This window comes from Pipra filicauda, unplaced genomic scaffold (genome assembly GCF_003945595.2).
Source record: "Pipra filicauda isolate LSUMZ 115617 unplaced genomic scaffold, ASM394559v2 scaffold247_size1415610_pilon, whole genome shotgun sequence".
Taxonomy (NCBI): domain Eukaryota; kingdom Metazoa; phylum Chordata; class Aves; order Passeriformes; family Pipridae; genus Pipra; species Pipra filicauda.
The window spans coordinates 865789-891530 of NW_024104362.1; the positions used below are offsets into that span (position 1 = coordinate 865789).

At 38.6% G+C, this 25742-nt stretch overlaps 2 protein-coding genes across 5 annotated transcripts in view; one reads left to right on the forward strand and one right to left on the reverse strand.

Moving 5' to 3' along the window:
* The first annotated feature begins 882 nt into the window (after positions 1–882).
* LOC120323370 (basic proline-rich protein-like) lies at positions 883–3220 on the forward strand. Its single transcript, XM_039381910.1, has 2 exons — positions 883–1443; positions 1516–3220. The coding sequence occupies exons 1-2, from the start codon at positions 883–885 to the stop codon at positions 2125–2127; spliced, it is 1173 nt and encodes a 390-aa protein (XP_039237844.1). The 3' UTR covers positions 2128–3220.
* A 6707-nt stretch (positions 3221–9927) lies between these two features.
* Positions 9928–25742, reverse strand: part of MON2 (MON2 homolog, regulator of endosome-to-Golgi trafficking) — a 70077-nt gene continuing 54262 nt past the window's right edge. For all 4 annotated transcript variants that reach the window (XM_039381914.1, XM_039381913.1, XM_039381911.1 and 1 more), the window contains 5 exons: positions 17569–17629; positions 16146–16269; positions 15152–15359; positions 14272–14354; positions 9928–12408 (listed from right to left, as the gene is read on the reverse strand). In XM_039381914.1, coding sequence (XP_039237848.1) covers positions 12245–12408; positions 14272–14354; positions 15152–15359; positions 16146–16269; positions 17569–17629 — 640 coding nt within the window. In that variant the 3' untranslated portion in view covers positions 9928–12244. The remainder of the gene's footprint in view (positions 12409–14271; positions 14355–15151; positions 15360–16145; positions 16270–17568; positions 17630–25742) is intronic.

The window sequence follows — 25742 nt, forward strand, 5'->3', positions numbered from 1 at the left end:
CATATTTTTGCTTTTCTTAGAAAAATATTTAAGACTTTTTACTATTCAGGCAAAAGCACTTAATACTACACAAACAAGTTTTGCATATTAGAACATAGAAAATACAAGTCTGTCACTGATTTCCATCTTCACAAAACAGAAAATCCACCTCTTTCAAGGATGTCATGTGAAAAATAAGGTCTGAGAAGAAATGCAGACGCTTGCTCTTCAGCCCAAATTCAGGTGCCCTCCAGCCACCGTGAAAGTAATGGTTTCTCATCCAGCTCTGTGACAGAAGTGGCATCCTACTGATGCGGTCGAACACCACTACTCGTCTCTGTGGCCAAGGCTAGATTCCTCCTGCAGAACTAGGAGAAGGAATTGGTTGCCACCTCAGCAGCATGCAATCTCGGAAAACAAAGGGGATTCCCACTGTCATTGTCTTCATCTGCAGCTGATCATCACCAGCACTAGCAAGGCAGTAGCTTGCGCAGTTATCTCCACAGCGGGCAATGTCACAACCCGACCAACAGCACAAACTACTACCTCAGCCAGGGCCCTGGTGCTCCCGACCCCTTCTGAAGGGGGAAACAAGCAGGCAGACAACACAGCAGCGATACGTGAAATTAGAAGGAAAAACAGCAGAAAGACAAAAGGGCTCTGGGGTCTTTCGATGATCCTCGTCTCCTTTATCTGTTGCAGACATCAACCAGACTCCTCTCGCCTGACTGTGAAAAGCAAAGGGAAACCCCGCCCAGATCCCTCCCCAGCTTTGCCCTTTTCCTTGCATGACCTGAAACCGACGGGAAGAGCTTCATTTATCAGATACATTACAGACCCCAGCTGGTACAGTAAAGATCACGTTTAATTTCAAACAGCTACAGTTCCGCAAGCCTGTAACAGATGGGGCGGGGAGGGGAAGGAGGGAGGGAAGAAAGGAGAGAAACGGAGGGGGAACAGAAACGCAGCAGACAGACACCTTCCACCCCCCCGATCCCCCCAGCCGCCCCCCTTGCCCACTCCCGCGGGGCCGGCGGGGCACAGGTCCTGCCCGCGCCGCCCCTCCCCGCAGCGCGGCCCCACCGGCCCGGCCCGGGCAGCCGCAGAGGAAGGGGGTGCGGGGCGGAGAGGCAGCGGCCACCGGCCCGCCCTGACCTCCCGCCGTCCCGCGGGGCCGGCCCGCCCGCTGCCCGCAGAGCCGGCGGCCACGGGCCGGGGCGCGCCAGACCCGGCCCCACTCGCCCGAGGTCGCGCTGTGTCGCCGGCGGGGGCGAAAGGGCCGCGGAAGGGCCCCCGCCCCGGCCGCCCCAGCGAGGAGCCCTCGCCGCCTCTCCCGGCAGGGAAGAAGAAGCCGAGCCCTCTATCGAGGGCGCTGAAGGGTCGGGGAAGGGAAGGCGCTCGCCTTGCCGAGGCTGCAGACAAAGAAGGCGCCGCGCTCCGCCGCGGCCCCGCTCCCGCCGCGGCTCCGTCCGTCCGTCCGTCCGTCCGTCCGTCCGTCCGTCCGTCCGTCCGTCCGTCCGTCCGTCCGTCCGTCCGTCCGTCCGTCCGTCCGTCCGTCCGTCGCCGCCGCCGCCCGTGTGTCCGGCTGAGCCATGGAGAGCGTGTAACGCGGGGGGAGAGGGGCTCCGCGCCCACGTGACCGGGCATGTCACTCACCCGGCCGCCGCCATCTTGCAGAGGGAGGGGGAGCGCTGCCCCCGGCGCGGGCCCAAGATGGCGCGGAGCGGCGCGAGGCCGCTCCTCATAGCCCGGCCCCGCCCGCTCTCCCGCCGGGCAGCGCGCGGGGCGTCGGGAAGAGCCGCTATTGTCGCTCTCGATCGGGGGCGCTGCGGCCGGAGCGGGGCCCACGGGAGGCGCAGGCGGGGCGGGAGGGAGCAGACGCCCGCTAGCGGGGCTTTTCCGCTGGGAACGCACTCCGGGAGCGGCGCGGCAGCGGCAGGGCCCGGTGGGGCAGGAGAGGCGCCACCGCCCGGGGCCGCGGCGGCACCAGCAACAGGATGGCGCTGGGATGTCACCGCACAGTCCCATGTTCAGGGAGGGGGATTGTTACAGCCTCAGCCCGAGAGGCAGAGCGGGCACGGGCTTTTAGAGTACCAACAGTGCCTGCCTTGGCTCTGCACTTTAACTTGGAAGCTCTTTTCCTTCTGAATGGAAACAGGCTCCAAGACAATTACTCCCCACAGAAACTGACCTCAAAGAAACATTGGGAACAGAAACTGACCTCAAAGAAACACTGGGAACCTCATTACAGATTCACCAAAGTTAAACTAACGTTCTGGTCGATCGTTCTTGCCCTTCACCACCAACTCATTTATGAACAAATTTATTGAAAAAACAACTGCCAGCACACAACAGGGATTAGACTGCAAGAGTTTAAAATAAAATGTGTAACTGTGTTTACAAAGACTGTATTAACAATAATCAGTGATGCAAAATATGGAAATAATACACAATAGTCTTGGAGTTTCCAGTGCAAAACTATTTGCAACATGGGTTAAGAATGAAATGCAATGCCTCTAATGACAACTTGCAACAAAGTTGTAGTTGAGAAAGTCACACTAGAAAGAAGCCAAAACATTACCACCTTAGAGACAAAGATAAAATTATGTGGTTTCCCATTTTTTAATTGCTACCTATATTAAGCATCAGGCACAATCAGATCACTGATTGCTTGTTTAAAAGACTTTTAACCAAACATTCTGTTGGAGAAAACATGCCAAGAGTTTCTGTATGCTTATGAAGTACGTATGTTTTTGATACTGCCTGGCACATTAAAGAACATTCTACAGCTGAGAAAATGGAAGTACCCAGTAACTCGGAGTCCTTTACTTCTGGTACTGGAAGGGACTGTTTGATCTCCTTCAGACCATTTTCTCTCAATTCCTGTTTTCCTCGGTAAAGCCAGGTAATGCTATTTCTCACAGGGACAATGAGACTTAATTGTTGGGTATTTGAAGTCAAATAAGGAGAGGCAAAGTATTACAAATACAGATGCACCAAGGAAATGTATGCTCTGTTCCTACTCAGTTAAGTTGTCATACACATGAAAACCGAGTTCTGAAAAAGAAACACAATTTAAAATTGGGAAAGTTTAAGTGTTTATTAAAAAGAAAAAGCAAAAGCTAGATATTATAATACTGTTTTTCCTATAAAATAATCAGATTTATTTTAACTATATTACAAAATATATTGGTAGTGGAAAAAATTCTTCCATATGTGGAATATTAAAGTTTTTACTTAATTCTGGGTTAATTTTTTTATGTGCTCCCTTCTGTTCTCAAGCCACTTCAACTATAATGTAAAGCAACTTTTACACAAGACTCAGTATTTCACACTTCACTGACTTGTTTTCCTGAATTAAGGTCTCTTTTACACTCATTAATTAATGGACTGAAACCCATCTTAACATCATGAAAACATTTAGAAAATTTCTTAGACAAGAAGTTAGCAATATCTATATGAGGAAAATCAGCACTTCGGGGCGAAAGTAAAATGTAAATTTAAACCACATCATTTGGATCAATTTAATTATTTATATGAAGGGGAGATAAACAACAGTAGAATACTGTTTCCTCTTGGAGGTTGTTAAGTTTATTAATTGAAGTATTTGTCATTTATCATGTACAGACAGAAATTATAATCAGATATCAGTACAAAGTACTGGCAGATACTTAGAGTATATCAGAGTTTATTATATGGCAAATCAGAACACCTATACTGATATTTTCTTTCTGGATTTTCATTTATCTAAAAACAAGAACTCAAAGAGTCATTAAAGCAGGTCCTGGAAAGCAATGAAAAAGGACCTAAAAGATTAGGAAATATGCAAGGCTGCAGATGGATACAGGTATCAATCTGCATGCTTCCAGATCTTAAATGTTTGTTGGAGCCACCCACCTTTCTGATTCCCTCTCTCTTTCCCACATCCTGTAACGCAAAGCTTGAAAGATTTTGAGGATGGAAGCCCTTAATTACTTTCAGTAATTCAAGTCTTTTTACTGAGAGTGTGAATGTGTAGGGGCTTTGAAAGAACTCACTCTTACTAGATAGTATTTTCTCATTTTCCTCAAAGATGAGAAATTCAAATGACAAAAATAAGCATTCAGGCACCAAGCTGTACATATCAGAAGTAACTGTACCCTTGCTGAAACATCTGGGGAAAAAGCAGCAGTTAAATGTAACATAAAAAGCAAATGGAAAAATTCTCTGATGAGTGTACATAAGTGTATCAGGACTGGAAATGTTTAGTTCAGTTTACTGAGTTCATGAAGACAATAATGTCACATACTTGTCCAGATTGGGGAAGCAATGGAAAACCAAGACAGATCAGTAACAAGGAGAATTTAAAGTTCAAAAAGAGCTCAGTGTTCTACACTAACAGTAACTGTAGATCTCTTAACTCTTTGTCTAATTATTTAGACTAATGCCATGACAACAAGGAAGTCACAGCATGTTATCCCTTGCAGACACAGGGTACAACAAATAAATATTTAAACATGATCTCCGAGGGAGGGGGGGAGGGGGGAACAGGCAAGCCTTAGAGTAAGCCCCTTGCAAATGACATATAAAGGTCCAAAATGCAAACAAACAAACAAACAAAAACCACAAAGAAGATGCTGTTAGGGGAACTCAGAAAAACTGCAGCACCATCAACACATGGCAATAGCAAGGTCAACTGCATTTACTGTAGCTCTCTCATCTCCATTTTGAGATGTTTAAAGTAAACTTAAAAAAAAACCATGAAACACCAGACGTCTAAGCCTAAAGAAGTTTTCCTATGCTCTGGTAGCAAGCGCTGTCACTACCACATAGAACCTTACGTGACCTTTTTTAGGACAGAATGGTTCTCCTGCCAGGCCTGTCTATTTTGCCTTCCCTGATTGCAAATGAAAGCCAGATTATTTAATCTTGTGGTAGACCTCAATATTTTAGTTACCGAAATCTCAGAAAAGAAATCCAACTTGTGCATCTCAAAGCACATACTACTTACTGCCTCTCCTAAGTTTGATTACAGGAGGAATGATTTCTGTCAAAAGTTACTTCTTTTTAATAATGACTTAAATAAACAAAAACCTATGTTTTAAGCCCGATTTTGCATCTATATTTATCTCTTCTAAAAGATTATTGTTACTTCATTAGCAATTATTTAAATGTTTGTTTGCAACCTTTTAGAACTAGGGAATACATTTTTCATAGTTAAGATTCTATAGCTTATTAATGCTAAATGGTTACATTTTATCTAAAAATGTCTGCATACATTTTCTTATTATGTAGCACTTAATTAGTTTGCCAAGAGCTCTGTTTGGATGCAAAGTGCAGTAATACAGAAAATGGCACTTAAAATAATTCTTAGATTAGATCTGTTTTAAATGTATTGGAAAAATCCATGAAATACATTTTGTTAACAAAGAGGACAACTGATTGTTTCTGGTTGCCACTGCCTTCACCTTTTAGATAACAGTGGATTTTACCTTCATAGGTCTATCCTGTGTATGGAAAGAAAAAAAAACCAAAACTTTTTCAATTCCTAACCCATTTCCAAATTTGACCTAGTTGTTTGAATTGAGCTGATTAAAGTGAAATTAAACTGCAAGAAACAGCTACTGCTATCAGACCGTAGTTTCATCATCATCATGGCCAGTCTTCGCGAACGAAGATTTAGGAAAGGTCATTACCCTTCGAGCCTGCGCAGTGGATTTTTTAGGTGAGACGCAGTGTGCGCTGAACTGAGCCCACCCTTTAATCCTAAGGTTCATCTGCCGGGGCTGAGCAAGCTCGGACGGTGGCAGCGAGGTCCTCAGGACGTAGGTTTGTTTAGAGTGACCTTCTCTTAGATGGATGGCCTTACAGGGCTGACGAGCTCCATCTGCCCGGAGGAGCTCCCTGACCGGAAATCGAACCTGGGCCTCGGCGGTGAGAGCGCCGCATCCTAATCACTAGACCACCAGGGGTCCTCCGACTGTAGTTTAGCACTTCAAGAACTTGCTTCCCACTCTTAACTCTGTAAAGAGGGAGGGGTTTGTGCTACTCCATTCATCGGTTCAATGCATTCTCTTTGAGACTTTGGCAACACATAACTGCTTCAAATTTTAAGATATTATGGTGCATGCAGCTGTAACAGACATTATTAACTTCATATTTTGAAAGAAGATATTTAAATCACTCTGTTCTGAGACAAATGTTTCTCTTTCCTCATTTGTTTTAGGACGGTACTTTGTGTAGACTCTGGGGGTCATTTTAGTGGTAAGGTAGTACCATATTATGCTACGCCAAGCAAGGAGGCATGAAGAGATGTTCAGTAAGTAAATCTGCAAGTAATAGTTGTGATGTACTCCAGAAACCAGGTCTTTGTACATGTACATGCCAGCAGTACTATGCACTTAATACTCCTGTCCTCTTTATGTTTTCTTATGAGAGAGGCTGATCAAAACCAGACTGCTCTCTCTGCTCTCTCTGAATTGATGGCAATCCAGTTTCGGCTGCCATTTTTCTATGGAGCCTCTCAGTCCCTCCCCTCATGACCAGGCATTAGTTTGTGATGTGATGGGGGAAAGAAGAGTGAGTCTTCTGGCAAGGAAGCCAGAAACATAAGCTGTTCCTCGGCAACTTTAATAGTTCCAAGTAAGAAATAGTTAACATTAAAAACAACAGACTAGGCAATGTAAAGTTTGGACAAGTTTCAAGTTTCCAACTGTCGCATCCTCACAAGCCTCTGCAGTCTTAAAGCTATCAGCTTTGGAGATACCACTGGCCATGGAGACTCATGCCAAGACTAAGACAGATGTTCTGTGCACAGAGAGCAACAGGTATGGCTCCACTTTGAAGATCAGAGTCTTCAGTAACGAAACTGTGAAGATGCCAAACCGAGACCTGATTTCCAATGGATTTTCTTTCTCATTGGTAAGAAATTCATTCTTTCTCTATTGGTAATCTCTTCTGAAAACAAAACAGACTGATGGGCTGATGCCTTTGAGTATGCTTCAACATCGCAGTATTTTTGATTGAAGAAAAAGATGGTAGCTGTACTTAACTCATTCCTTCCATAAGGATATCATGCTTCAGGTAAAAAGAAGATAAATGAGATTTCTTATGAAGTTCTTAAGGCAGGCATCTGGACCACCAGTGGGAATAAACATGTTAACATGGAAAGAGAAAAGTTTATCATACTGATTTTAAAAATAAGCTTATCTGAGAGCTCCTCTAAACATAGATAAGAAATTCAAGCAATGGTCTCATCTCTTGCTAGTGAAGTCCTGCAGTTAGCACAGTGAACACACAGCTACCTTATCCTTTTTATCAAAGTTGTTTAATAATTAAGACAAAAATGCTTAAATAAGGAGCTCAGAAATAGAAGGACTGGTTTTTAGCATGTTACTCGCTAACTGATAGGACAGAAGGACATCACAAAGATGATCTTTAAAATGCTGAAATTACTCAGCTTAGTTCTTTAAATACCAGGAAGAAATTTGTCCGGCTCAGTCAATTTGACAGGATATAACCATTTTCTATGCTGTTTTCCTTTTTCTAGGCAAGCTTCTTCAATCTTTCTCACTCATATCATTTGCACAAGCAATGCTCTGGCAGTCGGCAGTGACTTTTTGGATCAGTCATCACTGTAACAAACGAAATAATTCAACAGAAATTGCAGCTTTGAACCAAACACCAATCACCTGTGTCAGTAGCCATACTCTTTTAAGTAGTCAGAACTTTTGTTAGTGCAAATCTTTTACTACTTATGCATTTATTCTGTCAGCTGACTGGTGTATCTCATCTGCTTTCATCCTTATCTGTTGACACTGTTCTTTGGTGTTATCTGAATTTCCACCTTCCATGGTCCTCTTCTCATTGTATTTGAATTCAATGAAATTCCTTGTTTAACTGAGTTGGTCTCTTATTACAGCTAGTCTGGCACATATTTTCAGTTAAGACCTTCACGTCTCCAAGGAACTGTCTTATCTCCTCAGTTCCTCTCTTAACTCAAACTTGTCTTCTGTGAGATCTTCCCTATCAATTTTCTGGGCTGCCTTCTTCAAGTCCAGTCATTTTTATTTTGAGGTTCTCCCTAAGAATCATGAGTATTGAATTTCACTTTCTTTCTCACACAAGTTGTCTTAAACCATCCATGCAATATTTTGCTCACTTGCTGCTGCTGTAGTCATTCTTGATCCCAGCAACTGGTTCCTAGGGGGTGTAATGTTGTCTGTCTTGAATTACACAGCAGTCAGATGCTTTGAATGTGACATAAACCTGAACAGTACAATTCAGCTATGAACCCTAAAGAGTATGTACTCCCCAAATGAAATCTATCTTCTACATTGACTTTTTACAATCATTTTTATTGGACTTATACTTGCCCCGATATACAAAATGCTGTATAGATGAAGAGTCCCTGCCCCAAAAACTTACACCTGAAGCACACACAGAAAAGCACACACAGAAAAGTACTGTCAGAAGGTAGAGGTGGAAAATCCATGGAGAAAGTAAGCTCTTTGCAGGGAATAAAAATATAATATCAATATTTTGCTGATGGTTAAATGGTTTACACCTATGGCCTAGATATAGGCCATATCTATGCACAATTTTGGATTCCAATTTAAACAAACCCTACGCACTAGCTGCCTTATTTGGAACTTTCTGATGCACCCCACTTTAAACATCCTTTCGGGCCTGTAGCAGTCAGAATATGCGCTGCTCACAAGGCAGGTGTGGACAGCAATTCCTTCTCTCACTGATGACTAGTACTTGTGCTTGTCATGTGCTGAGGAAAAGAAAGGCATTAATCTCGCTAAAAATATCTTGCCTGAAGAGTTCAAGGCCAGCTATGAGAAGATTTGCTGTTTGACAAGAAGAAACAACTCAACCCAAGTAAAGAAAGAACCCCATCTGCAGAATATGATGAAAAACTACTGAATTTCACAGATGTACTCTTACTTACTCTTGTAAATAATTTACAGTGACCATGTGTTTCATGTGGTTTAATGTCCAGTAACATTGCACAGTTCACCAATAAAAGAGGTGGGGAAGCAGGCTCATGTACAAGGGAACAAAACAGATTCCAGTTAGATAACCATCTCTGAAGATAAGCAAATAACTACTGTAGGTTACTTCTAAGAATAAGATGTTCTTTAAGAAGTTCCCAGCTTGAGGCCTCTTTCTTTTTTCATAATCAGTTACTATGCAGTCTTAAATCCTTGAGTACATTAAGGCAATGGTCATGGCATTGAGATGTACAAGTTTTCCCAAGTAATCCAAAGTCTTGATATGAACATGCTAATAATGTAATAATTTGAATTCCCATCCATGTCTTTTTTAAAATTGTAGACAAGAAGGAAAAAGGTGAAGACTGTGGTTACATTCAATAAGCAATTAATGCTTATCTTCTAACTTCCAGCTGACACATTTCTATACAGTCAGCTGTATCCCTCTTCTAGCTGCCTTCAGTGACACACTGCAGACCCCGATCCTGAAAAAGTCCATGGGTTTTACTTCTCGTGAATAAGTAACCCTACAGACTTGAAAAGAACTTGGTCTACTCAATAGGTAAAGTTAAATTAGTTCGATTTCTTCCAAAGCAAGATTTACCTTGCTAAAAACATGTAAAAATGTGAAATTTAAACATTCAAAAATGCTGTTTGCATCAAAGAAACCCTAACAATGTTTAGCAGAAAGTACAAAGAGAAAAAAGAAACTGATACTTCAAGTTGGAAGAAATATTTGAGTGATGGACAAGAAGGCACAGTAAAGGGAATAATTCTTATTCACAGACAAAATAAGTTCAATGAAAACACCTTTTCTAAGCTAAGTAGCTCTGTTTTTAGTTCTCAAAGTATTTATACCAAATAAAAGAAAGCAGTTTTAATACAGTCAACCCAAGCTTGCATGTCCAAAACAACACCTCAAATAGCACAGATATTATTAATTTTGTAATTAAGAGGAAAGAAAGGAAAGTTAGCTCATTGGTAGTTTATTTCAAAATTTTTGGAAGATTAATGTCTATAGGTGGTAAAATAGCCTAAGTTCTAGAGTCAGGAAAGACTAATGCATCCCCTTTTTGAATTACAGATAAAAATGAAGATTTACCTCATTGGACAAATGCATCTGTATTACCACTGAAAAATCAATTAGAAACTAATTAGAAACAAATTTACCCACAGCTTGGTCTGCACACCTCTTTTCAGAAATTCTGGTTAAGATAATATATTCTAAAACAAATTAATTCCCTTCTTTCCTGTTTTACGCTTTGTTTCCTTAATAACCTCATAGACTTTGACTTATCTTCCACTAATTAGGAGAGCAGTTGTGAGGTTTTCACTTTCAAAGTATGGATAATGTTGTTACCTGTATGCTAGACCCAGTTCTGCAGTATACTGGAACTGCTCCTCCACAGAAGGTATTTTGACATAAATTCTATTAATGAGAAGAACTTGTTTCTTTAATGTAAACTGTGTGTTCTCTTAAAACTATCCACGCTTCACAATTAAGTTCTATGCAACTTTGGTAACAGAAATGTGCAACGTTTGAAGCCTCTTTAATATTTACTGTACTTTGAAATAGAAAGCTTTTAAAAAGGACCATAAACTGGAGCCTTGTGGGAGCAACCTGTCCAAAGTCCTGCTTGAAGAACATTATTCATGCAGGGTAGCCCTGACCAGTTCATCACACCTTCAGCTTGAAGCTTCTACAACTTTTACACCTGTTCATATGGACCAATCAATGTCCCTTTAGCCAGGAAAGTGCAAAGCAAACAGATGTAATACCATTTCTTATGCATGACAATATCTTTTAATATCTACAAAAGACTTGAAGAAACAAAACCCTAAAGATAAGCTCTGAAATCCATAGGAAGGCACCTGTCTTTTTTTATATATATATTTGGCCTTTGTGCTTTCACATCACAGATTAAAAATATGTGAATACAGGTGAAACATGACTGAAATCAAAATGAATTAAATAAGAGTTTAAATGCTAGATCACAAACTTTAAAAACAGTACTATTAAAAGTGTTTTACTTCAATTGTGTATTACGTGAAAGTGAAACATTCACATTTACTTAATGACGAATTTTACTGCATTTCTAAATGAGTAACTATCTTCAAAACTACACTTCTCGCGGTTTTTATCAGACACAGTTTATAATTAAAAGATTAGAACAATTTGTTTGGGTTGAAAAGACATTACAAAACAAAGCACTTAGAATTACTGAACACAGTATTACAGCCAAGTATTTTAGATACTTGAAATCACCTTTCTTGGGTCATGATTCAAAGACTGCGATACTTGCCAAGAAGGCCAAAAAAGACTAACAATCCTCCAATATGTTTGGGGTTTTTTTTTTAAGCAAGGCTGCAACTACAAAAATGGACAGAATTAAGTAAAACAAACATCTTGAAAAAATATATTATGAAGTGAGGTATGGTAGTCTTGAAGTGCTACAGTGGATTTCTGCATATTCAAACTTATTTCAGGTCAACTACTCTGAAGTTTGAGATCAGCAGACTGTGACTGCTTGCTGCAATCTTTTGTTATATGACCCTTTGATGACCCTTTGTAGATGTCCAATGGCCACAAAGAAGATACATTCAATTAAGCAAAAATTAATAACATGATCAGATATGAATGAGCATATCTGGCAATTTAGAAGGCAAACTGTAAGTAAAAATGCAAGCATACAACTTATTCATAATAAATACATTTTCAAGCATTTGACATTATCAATATTTTAAAAAGAATTTAAATAATAAATGCAACTATTTTATACAGAACTGTACCATTTATTATACACACAAGTATATCAGTTCCCTTTGTTTACAAAGGCTGGTTACAGATATATGGAATGTTACAGTACCATCTTGCATAAAATTTTAGTACAATTCGTACTTCAAAAAAAGGGTGCAAAACACCAGCCTAATAAATCTGACTGAATTGAAATATTTTTAATTACATCATTAACACATACACAACAAGCTGTACATAAGCCCACTTTTCAATCACCACTTCAAGATACTGTAGCAAGTACATTAGATTATAAATGATTCCAACTAGTCAGTTAAATTTATTAAAGGTTTGCACTGCTACTCACTCTGGAACCTTTGAGATATAGCCTATATTCACGACTTACTGAGCTCTTGTTAGTACAGTTAAAAGGCAGTCAGCACAGTTGCCAAAGTACTAGTCACAAGAGATTTCCTCAGAGAAACTTCACCCGGGAACAAACATTTTTGGATACTTTTTTTCCCTTCAAGAATAAAAAAGAAGTTTTATGGGGTCAAGACTCTCCATTCTGTACCTTGGATGCTGGTGGATGCATGAAGTCCTTAAAAGGAACCAGTGCCTCCTTCAGAGCAGAGCACACTTCCGAGGATGAGCAGGTAATACATTCTACTAAAGTCGGGTACAAGGCAATAACTTGTGCCCATGTGCTAGCATCAACTGCAAGGAAGAAAAGAACAGACTGAATCACTTACTGCTGTCCAAATTCTTACAACAAATTTTTTTTCAGTACCTGTATAAATAAGGGCACATTCAGCTGCCTAAACATAGGTAGCCAGTGCTATACAGACACTATGGCATCCCCACAGGGCACTCAGATATGAGGCATGATTTCTGCAGGAGAGCCATATTCTTTTTTTTGCAGCCACAACTGGAGGCCAGATGGGATAATATCCATAAAATGGTGCTACACACCTGTGTTTCTACATATGAGTAATTCACTGTGTTTTCTGGATGAAGAACTGACAAATTTAAGATAATACTTTTATTAAATCTGTAATGTACGTGCATTTTCTGCCCGCTTTTCTCTGCTACAGACAGAAAATTGAACTGGACGCATATCTCACTTCTGGAAAATTGTCACCACTGAGACTTGCTATTGATTTCAGATCATTCCAGATTACAAGAGCTATAGAAAGCAGAGGTAGAAATACTAGACCAAGAAAAAAAATATCCATAGTAAAGTTTGTTACTCTGACAAGTGAAATTAAACATTGAAGCATGAATCCTATTTATTAATCTTATTGCTTATTTCTGGTTTAGCTCTGCTTTCAAAAGAAAACAACCCCTGATTTCAGACAACATTAATAATTATCTTAAATAAATAAAATTATTACAAGGTAGAAGAAGTGGGAGTGAAGTGATTCTGTAATTTGTCTAGTGGTTCTCTTTATAAGAAAGTGCACAGGAGGTATGGCAAGCACTGCTGCATATGTCCAGGGGAAGAATACCTCTCATTACAGGAAGAGGGATGTGGGGAACAGTCCAGCTGAGCTGGCTACTCTACCCTTCTAAGAGGAAGACCCACCAAAGTAGTACTTCTGTTGCCTTCAGGGTTTGCCAAAAGGCTTTATGCATCCTGGCATAGTTCTGCCTGCACCCTTTTGCCATCAGCCTTGGAAAAACATTATCATAACTCTGGCTGCTCAGTGATGCTGTAAATGAGGCACTGCCTCTTTGCAGAAACCCACCTGCCTGTGTTTTTCTGGAAAGACTGGTTTGTTTGTTTATTTCAGGGTTGAAAAGGGGGGTTTTTCTGTTCTTCGTAATATCAAAAGCAGGGAAGTAGAGGGAAGTGTTGTATATGCAATTCTGCCAGAATTTCAGAGTCCAATACCAAGACTCATGACTAAGTTTTCTTGCAAGAACTCTCCACACATACACTGTAGGCACAGCTTACAGGAGGAACAGGATACATGATTATAAATGAAGCTGAAGTCTTTCATTTAATTCAACCTTTTAAATACATCTGTCAACCATTTACTTGGGCATCAATGAGCTAAGACATCTTTCTCAATCCAGGGCACATGAGATACTAAAGCAGGAAGAGAGCGATAGCAAGACCACAAGTTTAAGTATCTACCAGCCTGTCTGTGCATTTAGCTTGTACACCTGCTTCAACTACAGAGGGCACCTATGTGAACAAGATCCATAAAGACCTACAAAGGTATCATGGAAAGAAAAAAGGATCTATCAGGATTTCATATATTTAAGAATTCCACTAACATTTTATGGCGGCTTTTTGGTTTCTTTGTTTTTAGAAAAGGACACCACAAATTGAGGTTCTCTTTTATTAAAAATATTTTAGGACCTTATGCTTTTAGGCATACTGGAAAACCTTTGTAGTTTTTGTTTCTGTCTACCTGCCACCTGCAAATACAAAGAATTACAAAACACTGAATCTTACAGACTACACTTTTCTTTCAAATTTCTGGGAAAATTACCACAGGAAATAATAAATACATCTTTGTGGCAGATGTAACATTACCTTGTTTAGAACCATGTTGTTTAACAGTAACTTACCATTTTCAGGTTGAGTTTTTTTAAGTGAATCTATGAGAGTGCTGACAGCTTTTAAAACAAATATGATTTCTGTTACTTGCTGCCTAGAAAGGAAAAAATGCAGACAGTCAACTACTCATTTTTGCCTTAAGAATATAAGTTTTCTATGAAATTTACACAACATGAAAACAACACCCAATGGCAAACAGCTGCAATGAAGCCTGCCATTAAAAGGATAGTTAGAGGTTAACGTTATCATTTTTCTTTAACTTTACCACCATCATTGCTGTTGTCTCAGCTAGGATAGCTTTAGATTTGATCCTCTAAACAGTAACACCATACACATCTCAATCTGAGAATACTCATATCAAAATACATGATTAACAGTAACATAATAATCAATTTCCACATTCATGATTAAAACCTTCAAAAGTTAAGTGAATTTCAAATAAGTTCCTATTTTAAAGAACTTCTTAGTACTTCAGTCAATTTTTCCATTTCAAGAACAGTTACTTGAGTAATGATTCACAATGTTGCTATTGGGATATTTTATCTTATTTTTGGTAAGACTCCACATCTCAATTTAGTAACTACACATAGCTCTATTTGGAATAAAAAGAAATCAGATTTCAGAAGTATTATGCTATAGATATCAGATATGTTGTTTCAGTAACTGAAAATGTAAAAGCACAGAATATGACCATTATTATTTAAAAGTTTTTCAACAAAAGATTGGTACCAGCATTTTCTTTGAAATGTCTTCCCTACAAACATTTCCCTGGCTTTTACATTTCAACACACACCCCCCTTATTTTTTTCATGACTGAGTGATATTTTGAATGCAAACTTCCTCTCATAAAGTCCTGGTAATACCTTCAGTGCCTAAAGAAAACATACATACCGTGGAAGAGGACATTTGCCACTCAATCTCTCATCTTCTATGTAGCGATGCAATACATCCTGTGACCTTTTCAAGAGCACAGAAAGTGCCATCCTAGAAATGTAGCCTTCCTGAGGAGTTGTGACTTTATTACTGAATGAAAACTGGAGCAATGTTTCAAAACACACCTTAGAAAACTCCTCTCTCATTCGAATATCTATTTCAGCTTCTGTCAAAGTAAAATGACATATCTAATTGTCCAGTGTGCATGATGTTGCATTTCAGTCGGTTTATTATACTTTGAAAAAAGGCTATCAATCCTCTAGTATTAATAAATATTAACAGTGATAAGAACAAATATTAAGAATACATTCTAATAAAAAATGACTGCGCAAAAATCACAATACTTCAAAAAATAAAAGATGAATTACGCAACATGCTCAGTAACATGGTATATACTTGACATTGCTTTAGTAATAAAATACATGAAATCAATTAAACACCCAGCAACCCCAGTTCTTCAGCATAAATACTAATATTTGGTACTGTACAGTCCAAATATTTTTCTATGTAATGGCTTATGTTAATTTTTATCTTTCAAAAAAGACTATAGGTGATTTTTTCTTAAAGGCAGAGAAGGTATCTGGTTAGGTACACCATATAGTTATGCTAAGGTCATTTTGTTTTTCAGAACAGGATATTACATCTGTCTTACAATTGTCTGAAATTTTTGTTAAAACTGGCACAAAGCAAAATAAACTATGTAGAAACTAACACAAGTACAATATTATATACGATACTAGCCAAGCAGTAAGGAAATAATTTTTAAAAAATTGCAAGGAATGCTTGGCAACTTCCACAAAATATAGTTTGTAAAAACAAGCTGGATATCAAACAGTCTATAATGAATACATGCCATGGAACTTAAAGTCTTTATCAGAGTAAGTACTCACAACATTTTAATTATTTTCTAGTAGACTTAAATACCATAGCTTTTGTCATTCAGGTACCATACCTGTAAAGGAGGAGGACTGAGAATGTATTGAACCTTTATTGAGCATAGTCATTATTTGACCAACAAATTCCTTAGGAATAAAATTAGCATACGGCAGTATCTCTGTGCTGATAAGCTGCACCACCTAAAATAAATTAAATATATTTATATTGGCTTTCTGAATATTAAAATTGTAAATCTAGTATGAAGAAGACAGAAACATTACACAAGAGGGACAGGCCTAATGAAACTTTACAAAATCTTCTATTGCTTAGCTTTTAAAATTTGCAGATACATCCAAAATTGTGGTCTTGCATGGAACATTAAACTTGAAATAATAAACCTTTTCCCCCCACTTTTGCCAGAGTTTCTGAAGGAGTTATCACTGAGATTTCCACTGACATTTGAAGTATATTCTTCAAATCAAACTTACGGTATTGAAAAGAGAAAATCTAACATTAGGAATTTCCCTCTCCCTCCCCACAATTCAATATCCTCAGTACAACATTAACACGCATGTCACATGCTTACAATGTAACATCTGCAAAGCAGAACAAGTGAGTTTATTGCCTAAACAAGCTTAAGGCAATACACATTAACTGAAATGCTTTCTATCCTTGTCTTGATACTCCCATGCAGGAACAAAGTGGGTTTAGATCTCCATAAATTAATGCATTAGATCAGAGAGTTCTGCTCACTGCAGACAGAACCACTCCCGCTTTTCATCCAGAAATCTTTGTGTCCCAGCTGCCACTCTGGAAAGATGACAGGGAATCAAACCCATACTGCCGTGCCTTCTCTGCAACTCCTTTTGCTTTGTACCCCTAATCCCTGTTCTACCACATCTCTTTGTCCTGGAGTGAAAGGGGACAAGTCCCTCTTCATTTCAAGTATCATCTTCTCTTCATTTTCTTCAGTCTTATCCAACCAAACGTTATCTCTCTACAATTACACCTGTCTCTGTGCTGCACAAACACAACATCATTTCTTCATTTATGCAGAAGCTTCTCAGTATTGAGAACACATCTGAAGGGCAACGATTTCATTGCTGACTGCCCCCTTCAACACAGAAAGCACTCACTTCAGGTTTAATTGTCAGCTTTCTCTGTGGTTTACAATTACCTGTGCAATTGCTTGGCAATAACACAATAAGTAAGGATCATGTAATGTGTTAGAGGCAGAAACATTCTGGTTTAGCTGCTGTACGTTGCTTTGAAGTTGAGAGGACAAGAAGTAGTTTTTGGCATTCCACCTTCTACTTTTTGCATCACCCGAAGCAGATGAATTCTGGGCCTATAAATTTCCTGTCTTGTTTTCAAAAAGGAATACAATATCACAGAAAAAATACTGAAAGGGTAACTTTTTAAAAAAACTATTTCAGAACCAAATGCAACTTGTGAATGTTACTCTTTATGAGATTCAGTATATATTATAGGCTCCTTACCTCAACATCAATACTCTCATTCTTCTGAAATTCTTGAATTGAGAGATTATCAGGAGGTGTACTAAAAATAAACATACTATGTTATACTTTTAAATTCACAACATGTGTAAGGAGATAAGTATGGGAAAATGCATTGCATTTAGAGTTATTACATGCATCAAGTTGGTACTATTATATGGTAATAATTAACGATTGCAAGGCCAGGTTGGATGGCCTTTGAGCAACCTGGTCTAATGGAATTCTGTGATTGATATTTTCAATCACTGTGCAAGAAAGAGACTTTTGATTTTCAGTGGTACAACTGTAAAAAACTTTATTTTAATTTTACATTTTCTTCTACATTAATGAAACACTTTTCATTAATGGAACATTACTTTCCTTGATAACTGAAATGATATACTTGTTCTTATTCTTAATAATTTTTATTAAAAGAAAAACCCATTTTTATAAACAATAGTTTTGAAGACATTTAGAACTTTCTGCAGTTCTTCCATTATTTATAAAAATTTATTTACAGATGAAACGTCCAAAAGTGATTCAACCATGAAAATTACCCAGTACTTCACAAGATCCTACCTGCTTGTACATTTGGAAATCTTGTATCATTTGATTGGAAATTTTATGCCAGCTCTCAGTCATGAGGTTTTCTCTGGTGACATTTTATCTCATTTATGGAGTCCTTCCATGTACTTACTGGACTACCTGTTCAGTGAATTTCCTTTACTTTGCTGAATTATGCTTCTTTTGACCCTTTGGGCCAAGTTCCTCAGCAGGGCAGAAAGAGTAAAGGCCTCCTACTTAGACAACAATCAACTACTTCAGTTGATGTGCCTACATGGGTGTTTTACTTTGGATCAGACATGGGCTTTTCAAGTTAAATTTTCAGACATCCCCTTTTATAAACCTTGGTTCATGTCTGGTATTAAGAGTGCATAAAACTGGATTCATTTTCAGTGAAACTAAACAAAAACTATACTCCAAGCTTTCATAGATGCTTGCCACTCTAGAGCTACTCTGAAATAAAGGTCATGGGTCCTCATCATGAACTGTTTTGCTTTACAGATATGCTTCTACTGCACTTTGAGGAGGGGAAAAAAAAACAAAACCAAAGAAGGTACTTCACACAATACGTAAACTCTGAATTATCTTGCTTATAACCCCATAATCATAGGATTGCCTGCTAAAGTCTACACTGATTTAAGATACAGTTAGCACAATTACTAGAAGAAAAACGGATTATGAGCTAAGGATAACTTGTGGTATGAGAACTTTCTGAGTTACATAAATTGAGAGGCTAAAAGAACAAATCATGAAACTATTACAGTGTGGTCACCTTGCACCCTTCCTTAAGTATCCTTAAGGAATACTGATTTTACTTCTAACTTTTAAAAATAACTCTATGACATCTTCAAGCAGAGGAACAGTTTGGAAATTTGACCACTTGAAAGGAATGGTTAGCAATAGTGGAATTAAGATTGTCTGTGATACTTCAACGCACAGGTACTGTGTATGGCTGTGTGTTACAATGCATCTTAAATTAGACTGCCTTTTTTTTTTTTAAACTCCAGAGAAACCATCCAATTAAATACACAGGATGGTCACTACTGAAAAGGAAGGAAAATGATAGGGTCAATCTGACAAAACATTCCCTGCCTAATTTATGGCAGAATAGGCTGATGTAAGGAAAACAGTGCTTTGGACTGAACAAGGAACCAAGGTGTTCTGTAAGCAGAGGAATCAGTGCACTGTTGTAGTGACAAGCAGACCAGCACCCTTTGGCTTACTTCCAAACTCCCAGCTTTTCCTCTACCTCATGTCCCCCTCCCCGGGAAACAATAGACATGTGGTGGGTAGTTCAGAGCTAAGCACATGCTCACAGGCAAGGCAGCTGCCCAATATATGGTTGTGGACCTGTGCCAGCCTTGTCTCAATAAGGGTACTTACCTGGGCCTGTCTTCTCCATCCCACCAGTTTTAATGGAAGGTTTAAGAACTTTAGAGGTTTTGAAATCTCATTCAAATTTGGTTAGCTTAGCTGGCGGTTGTTTTGTTTTACTACTTTTGATTTTTTTTCCAGTGTTCCTATATGTTGCTGACCAAGACAAATAAGATTTTTCCAAGATAAACTTTTTTTCCCCATTTTCTGGGTGCTTAGCATAAGACATCTGAAGATCAGTCTGCACACCTACAGTCAATTTTCAGTTTAGACAATTATGACAGTATGTACCAATGTTCCTGCGTGAAAAATAAATATATCTCCCCTCCTCAAAGAGGCTTCATGTAGATAACGTCACCCTTTCTATGAAACAGACAAGTGTTACATGTATGACTAGAAAAAACACAAAATAAAATATGAAATACTGTATTTATTACCAGTTTGTATGTTAGGCAGACAAGAAGTTTGGGGTTATAGGTTTGTGAAACACTGAAATGGTTTATGGCTTAAACGTTCTTAAAATCACTGGGAGACTTTTGTCCACTGTAGCAAACTGTGCAAAGAAGCAGCTGCTCACTGAAGCCCACCCCTCCCCGAACATGCCTACTAATTTGGACTGTGACAGGAACTTGAGAAAGGTGGTACTATTGTCCGTTTATCCTCTGAGAAGAATGTATCCACAGTTGTGAGTGACTGGAATGCTGAATCCAGTGTAGAACTCCCCACCCCAGGAGAGGTACTGACGGTGTTCCCACCAAGCCTAAGCCCAATAAAAAACCACACACGGACTTCACTCAACACTTGGTTTTCTTCCCTTACCACATGGGACTTTCCCTACCACCTTAGACTTCATTTACCAACGGACTTCTTCTCTCATCACATGAGACTTCCTTCACCGCCAAGGTCTTCCCTCACCGCCCTCGGCTTTGCTCGCCAACAGACTTCTTTCCTCCCCACACAGGACTTCACCACCACGGGCTTTTCCCTCACCACCCTGGGCTTCCCTTGACGGATCCAGACTGCAGCTATCACTGACAAGACTGGGACTCTCTCCACTGGGAAGATCACAGGAAGAGGATCAGTGGCACGCTGTTGGAATCCATAGAGTGGTGATATTTTTACTTAATCTGTCTCTCTGTCTCTTTCTCCCCCCCCCTTTTTCCCTATTTCTTTCTATCCCTTTCTACCTCACATTTACTGTTATATAAAAATCCGTACTATTGACTTCAGCATATGGTCTCATTTACACCTTTCTTTGGACAGAGGCATCTCTGTAATAATTTGAAAGAACCTGATCATTACAATGTTGAAAACAAAGAGCAAAATAAAATAAAATGTTAAATAGCTGTTCAATCAGTACCTTTTGTTGACAGAGTTGTCAACTATGAAAAACCTTTAAACAGTAATGTAGACTTATGCGTGGAAATGCATGTCATGTTGAAATACATGGGAAGCTTCCACTCTGACACTTCCTTATCTATGACTAACTTTCTGAGCTGAAGTTTGCTTAAAGAGGTGTTAAGACCTTTCTGTCTAGTCATCCATATCTGATCTGCCGTATATGCTACAGATTAAGCTACATACTTGTTCATGTAGCAAAATACTCCCAAGTAAATATATTTTTGTAAGGTGTCTATATGAAACATCTGTCTAGGGGCCAAAAGCTTTGTTGGTTATGTCCAAACTGCACTGGGAAGGTCAAGAGGCAGGAAAGATAAGAAGCCATGTGATGCAGCAACTTCCATAGGTACAGAGCTCCCAGCCACTGCCCACTGTCTAGGCAGGGCTTCAGAGCCAACAGGCACTTGGGAGTCCTGCTGTGCACAGCAGCACTCTGTTCAGAAGCATCTTTTGGGAATGTATTGATTTAATTCCCTCATGTGAGCACAGACTTCTACTCTAGTAAATTATATATATACACACATTCATTGAATTTTATTTTATATAATGGCTTGACATGCTTCCATGAAAGCCTCTGGGAAAATGGTATGAAATAATAAACAGACCAGCTTCTTACTAGAAGATAATTTTGTGTAAATTAAGTTACATGAAATGTATTAATTTTAAATGTCATTTTGATTTATAATAAAAATCAAGATTGTTGAGTTTCCTCGGCTATAGCTTGCTTTAAAAAAAAAAACCAAAAACTGAAAAACCCTGAAACTTATTTCTTGGAAGCTGTTAATTCTCTAAGACAGTAACATTTTCCTTTTTTATTTACCTGGGCTCTTTTGGCTATATGTGAAATTTCTTGATGTACAAAGCTTCAGAGACCAATTCTGCTGTGCTTTTGTACTTTTTAAACATCAGTGAGTATCCCCTCTCATTCAGCTCCATACCTGGCTTGAAAGTCTGTTCCTGTCCAAAAGATACAGGTGGGGCCATGCAGAGGAGGTTCACTATTTGAAACACAGATATTCACAGTGCTTTAATTCAAACCACAGTGACCTCTTGTCTAACCAATGCCAACTCAGTTTCACTGTCAGAAGCAATATTAGGCTATCTAATCACATGTGATTTCTAGGGCCACAGTGACTAAAAGAGTTACAAGTTAGACTAGAAAAACATTTAAAATATTGATTAAATATTTAGAACATCAGTGAAATAGTTTCATCTTAGCCAGGTAGAAACTTGGAAAATATGCATAGAAAAATGAGACAATATGCAACAGCATATTTTAATGAACACAGCTAAAGGTAAAAAACCTAACCAAATCTGTCATGCAGTGTTGCTAGGAGGACTGACTGCATTAAGGCATTAGTGAGTTTCACTGAGATGCAGGTGTTTCATATTTAGAACTATCCCAGAAGTCCCAAGTCAGCTTTGAAGAATAAGGGTTTGAAGAGTAGGTACAAATGGAAGCCATTTATCTAGCTTTGCATGAAGCCTGGACAGACAGTAACATGAAACATCTAGAACATTTAATAGTGGAAAGTGTGGAGTATGAAAATGTATCAAGAGTGAACGAAGAAAAATAAGGGTTTTTTGTGACATAACATTCCAGTTTCCTTGAAGCAAAGAGCTTAGGAAAAATTACATAATGCCAGCATAAGAAAGACAATTTTCAGTTCTAACCATATTCAGGTCAAACTGATTATATCTAACCGTATTCCTGTCACAAGGGGTGACATGCTGGAGAATGCTAAAAATCCAGACAATGCAGTAATGCAATTACTCTGTCTCACTGATAGCCTCTTGGGGTGTCAGCTGAATTGCATTTTCCAAATTCTTTGTGCTTCAGAACCTTTTCAATCCATGCTGGCCTTAGCCAGATTTGTACACTTCTGCACCTGATTTAATAACTGCTCTGTCCTGCATGGCATATTTGCAAGTCGGAAAGCCACCAGAGATGACATGACTCACAGCTGCAGTAAAGCCACTTGTTCAGCAGAGTCATTAAAATCAAGTCAAGTTTACAAGTCACTAAGAGCAGAGAGTGATCTCTGTGTTTTTTAAAACACAACTCATTGTTAATATAAATTAAACAGAAAACACACCAAAAAACAGCTCTATACCAGCTAGCTGGCCTTAAATAGAGGATAAACTTGGATAGTTGGAAAAGAAAGTAGACTCTCATTGCCCTCTCCTAAAATCTGAAGGTTGATGTGCACCTCAACTCAGCAATAAATTTTATCTGTTACTTTCAAAACAGTGAATAGATTCTTCCAAATAACTCTGAAATAAGGCACCACTCCAATTAACATATATTTTCTATTAAAATTATAATAAAAAGAAAAATTGAAAGAACCCTAAATCTGAAAATTCTGAATTCAATTTCCTTACAAATAGAACAACTACAAATTTAAGGGACTGACTAAACTGCTACCGCAATCCACTGGAAGACACAATTTAGAAAATTTCAATACAAAAGGGACAGGTTTGCCCTACTTGACAAGGCTAGTTTCATAGCACCTTGCAGAGAGTGCAGAAAGAGTTAACCAAAGGAAATCAGAAGAGATTACCTCAAGATGAGGAACTTTGACATCTATCTCTAGGGCCCTCCTTGCATCACAGCGAGAGAGGCACGCTTCAGTAGCATTGTGGGGAGGAGGAGGAGGATGAAGAAAAGGATAAATAACTACTATAACTAATTGTCCTGATTACTGGCATGACGAATATGTACTCCCTTTTTAGCTTTAACTTTTTTTAGGACCACAAGACTGAGGCTGATAGAGGGAACAGAAAGGCTATCTATTCTAAAGCTACCAAGGGATAGAGCTCTAACTGTAAGTAGCAGAACCGTACAGTTGGGAAGACAAACTTCTATTTAGAAAAAGATGGACACTAGAGAGATAAAAAAAATTACAACCCCAAACCAGACATTCTGTAGCCATGCAACGTACAACTACAAAAGCAAAATTTGTCTATTCACAATAAGCCTGGAAAGAATAATTATAACGGCCATTAATTATAATAACAGGCCAAATTATCTTGCTGTAGCCATGTGGTTCTATAAACCGCCAGCCTGTTTTTAGTGTTTTAAATTATTTTGAACCTTAAAGCTTCTAAGTGAGAGAAGAAAAAAGTTTCCTACAACTTTTCTGAGAACATCGTCAATCGTGATGAAAAAGTTGATCCCTAAATCACATTTTGTATGTATAATTATAGAATACACTGGTCTCTAAAGAGGCAAAATCAGACTTAACTGAAGACAGACATGATAGGGCACCAAATATTCACACAAGTACTATTTTTCTTTTGCATCCAGAGAACATTTGCCCATGAATGACAGCTGGCAAAAGCTATTAGAATAAATATGAGCAGTGATCATTTCTAGCAAGCAAGAGAGTAAGATGAAATTTCTGTGGTTGAAATAATTTTCAAGGGAAGTATAAATCACTCACTGTAAATTAAGAAAAATGGACAACATATTTGGCAAAAAAAGGTCATGCAGAGGATAGTGGATTACCCTGAATTACACTGAAGATCTAATTTTACTTCCCTGGATTTATGAATAATTAATAACAAGAAACTGTAGCAGTGCCAGTCTTGGTCAGCTAAGAATGTGCAAAAAGGAAATGTTTCATCTGTTTTGCAGATATTTAGGAAGAATTAATTTATAGCAAATAGTATGTATTCCCAAAGCAACTTCTAAGTGAACATAGATTCCTCTGCAATAACTTGAAAAACCGTCATTTTCATTTTGCAAACCAAACAATGATATTGATTATAGGGTGCTAACTGTTTCAGAATGCAAGCAGGACTACTAACTGCAGCTGAAAACAAACCCAAACAAGATACTGAGAAGATTATTATAAATTAAAGAAACAGGGAAGCATAAAAATAAAAACGTGGACACTGAAGTCATGATGATCTTTTCTATTTTAAGGTCCTCCTATTTAATAAAATTTTCTTTCAAGTAAATGCAAAAACAATGGAAAGGTTTTTCAGTTGATTGCCATGTAATCCTATTGGTGAAATGCCAAAGCCATTCTTTATTACAAACATTTTCATTAACTGATGTGTCTCTAAAATTAATTTTTATTGGTATTATTTTTTGTTTGTTTTGTGCAAGCTGCTATTTATCCATCATTAGTAAATACAGCTCTGTTTGGTTGCTGATTTTTGTGTGTTTAAAAACTAAATGCATACACATAGAAAGCATATTAGCGTAAGGCACAAAAAACCCTTACTGTTTTCTGTTAAAAAGAAAGATTAATTTGTTACTGTTATCAGCATATACAGAGAAAACCAGGGAATTAAATTTTTCGTATTCCACCTTGTCCTTTAGTCCAAAACACTCTTACATATACTTAAACTACTCCTAAAAGATGCTTGCTCACAGATATTCACAGAAGATGGAAGTTCCATCCCATTCCTATGTAATGTTCTACAATATCTAACCTTCCTCATAGTAAAAGGTTTCCTTAGTGTCTATCTAATCCAGATAATCTTTGCTGTACTGAAATGTATTTATACCCATTGTCAAGGGACAAAAAAAAATCTTCTCTGGAGCAAGCTCTTACTATATTCTGAAGATTTACAATGTCTTCCTAATGATATATTCTTTTGGTTGAACAAATTAATAGATCCAAGGCCAGGTTGGATGGGGCTCTGAGCAACCTGGTCTAGTGGAAGGTGCACATGCCCATGGCAGAGGGGTTGGAACCAGATGATCTTTAAGGTCCCATCTAACCCAAACCATTCTATGATTCTATGATTAAGTTGTCTGTCTCTGATTGTTATTATTTTTCACTTCCAGACTTTTTCAACCCATCCACTGTACATGCCCACATCTA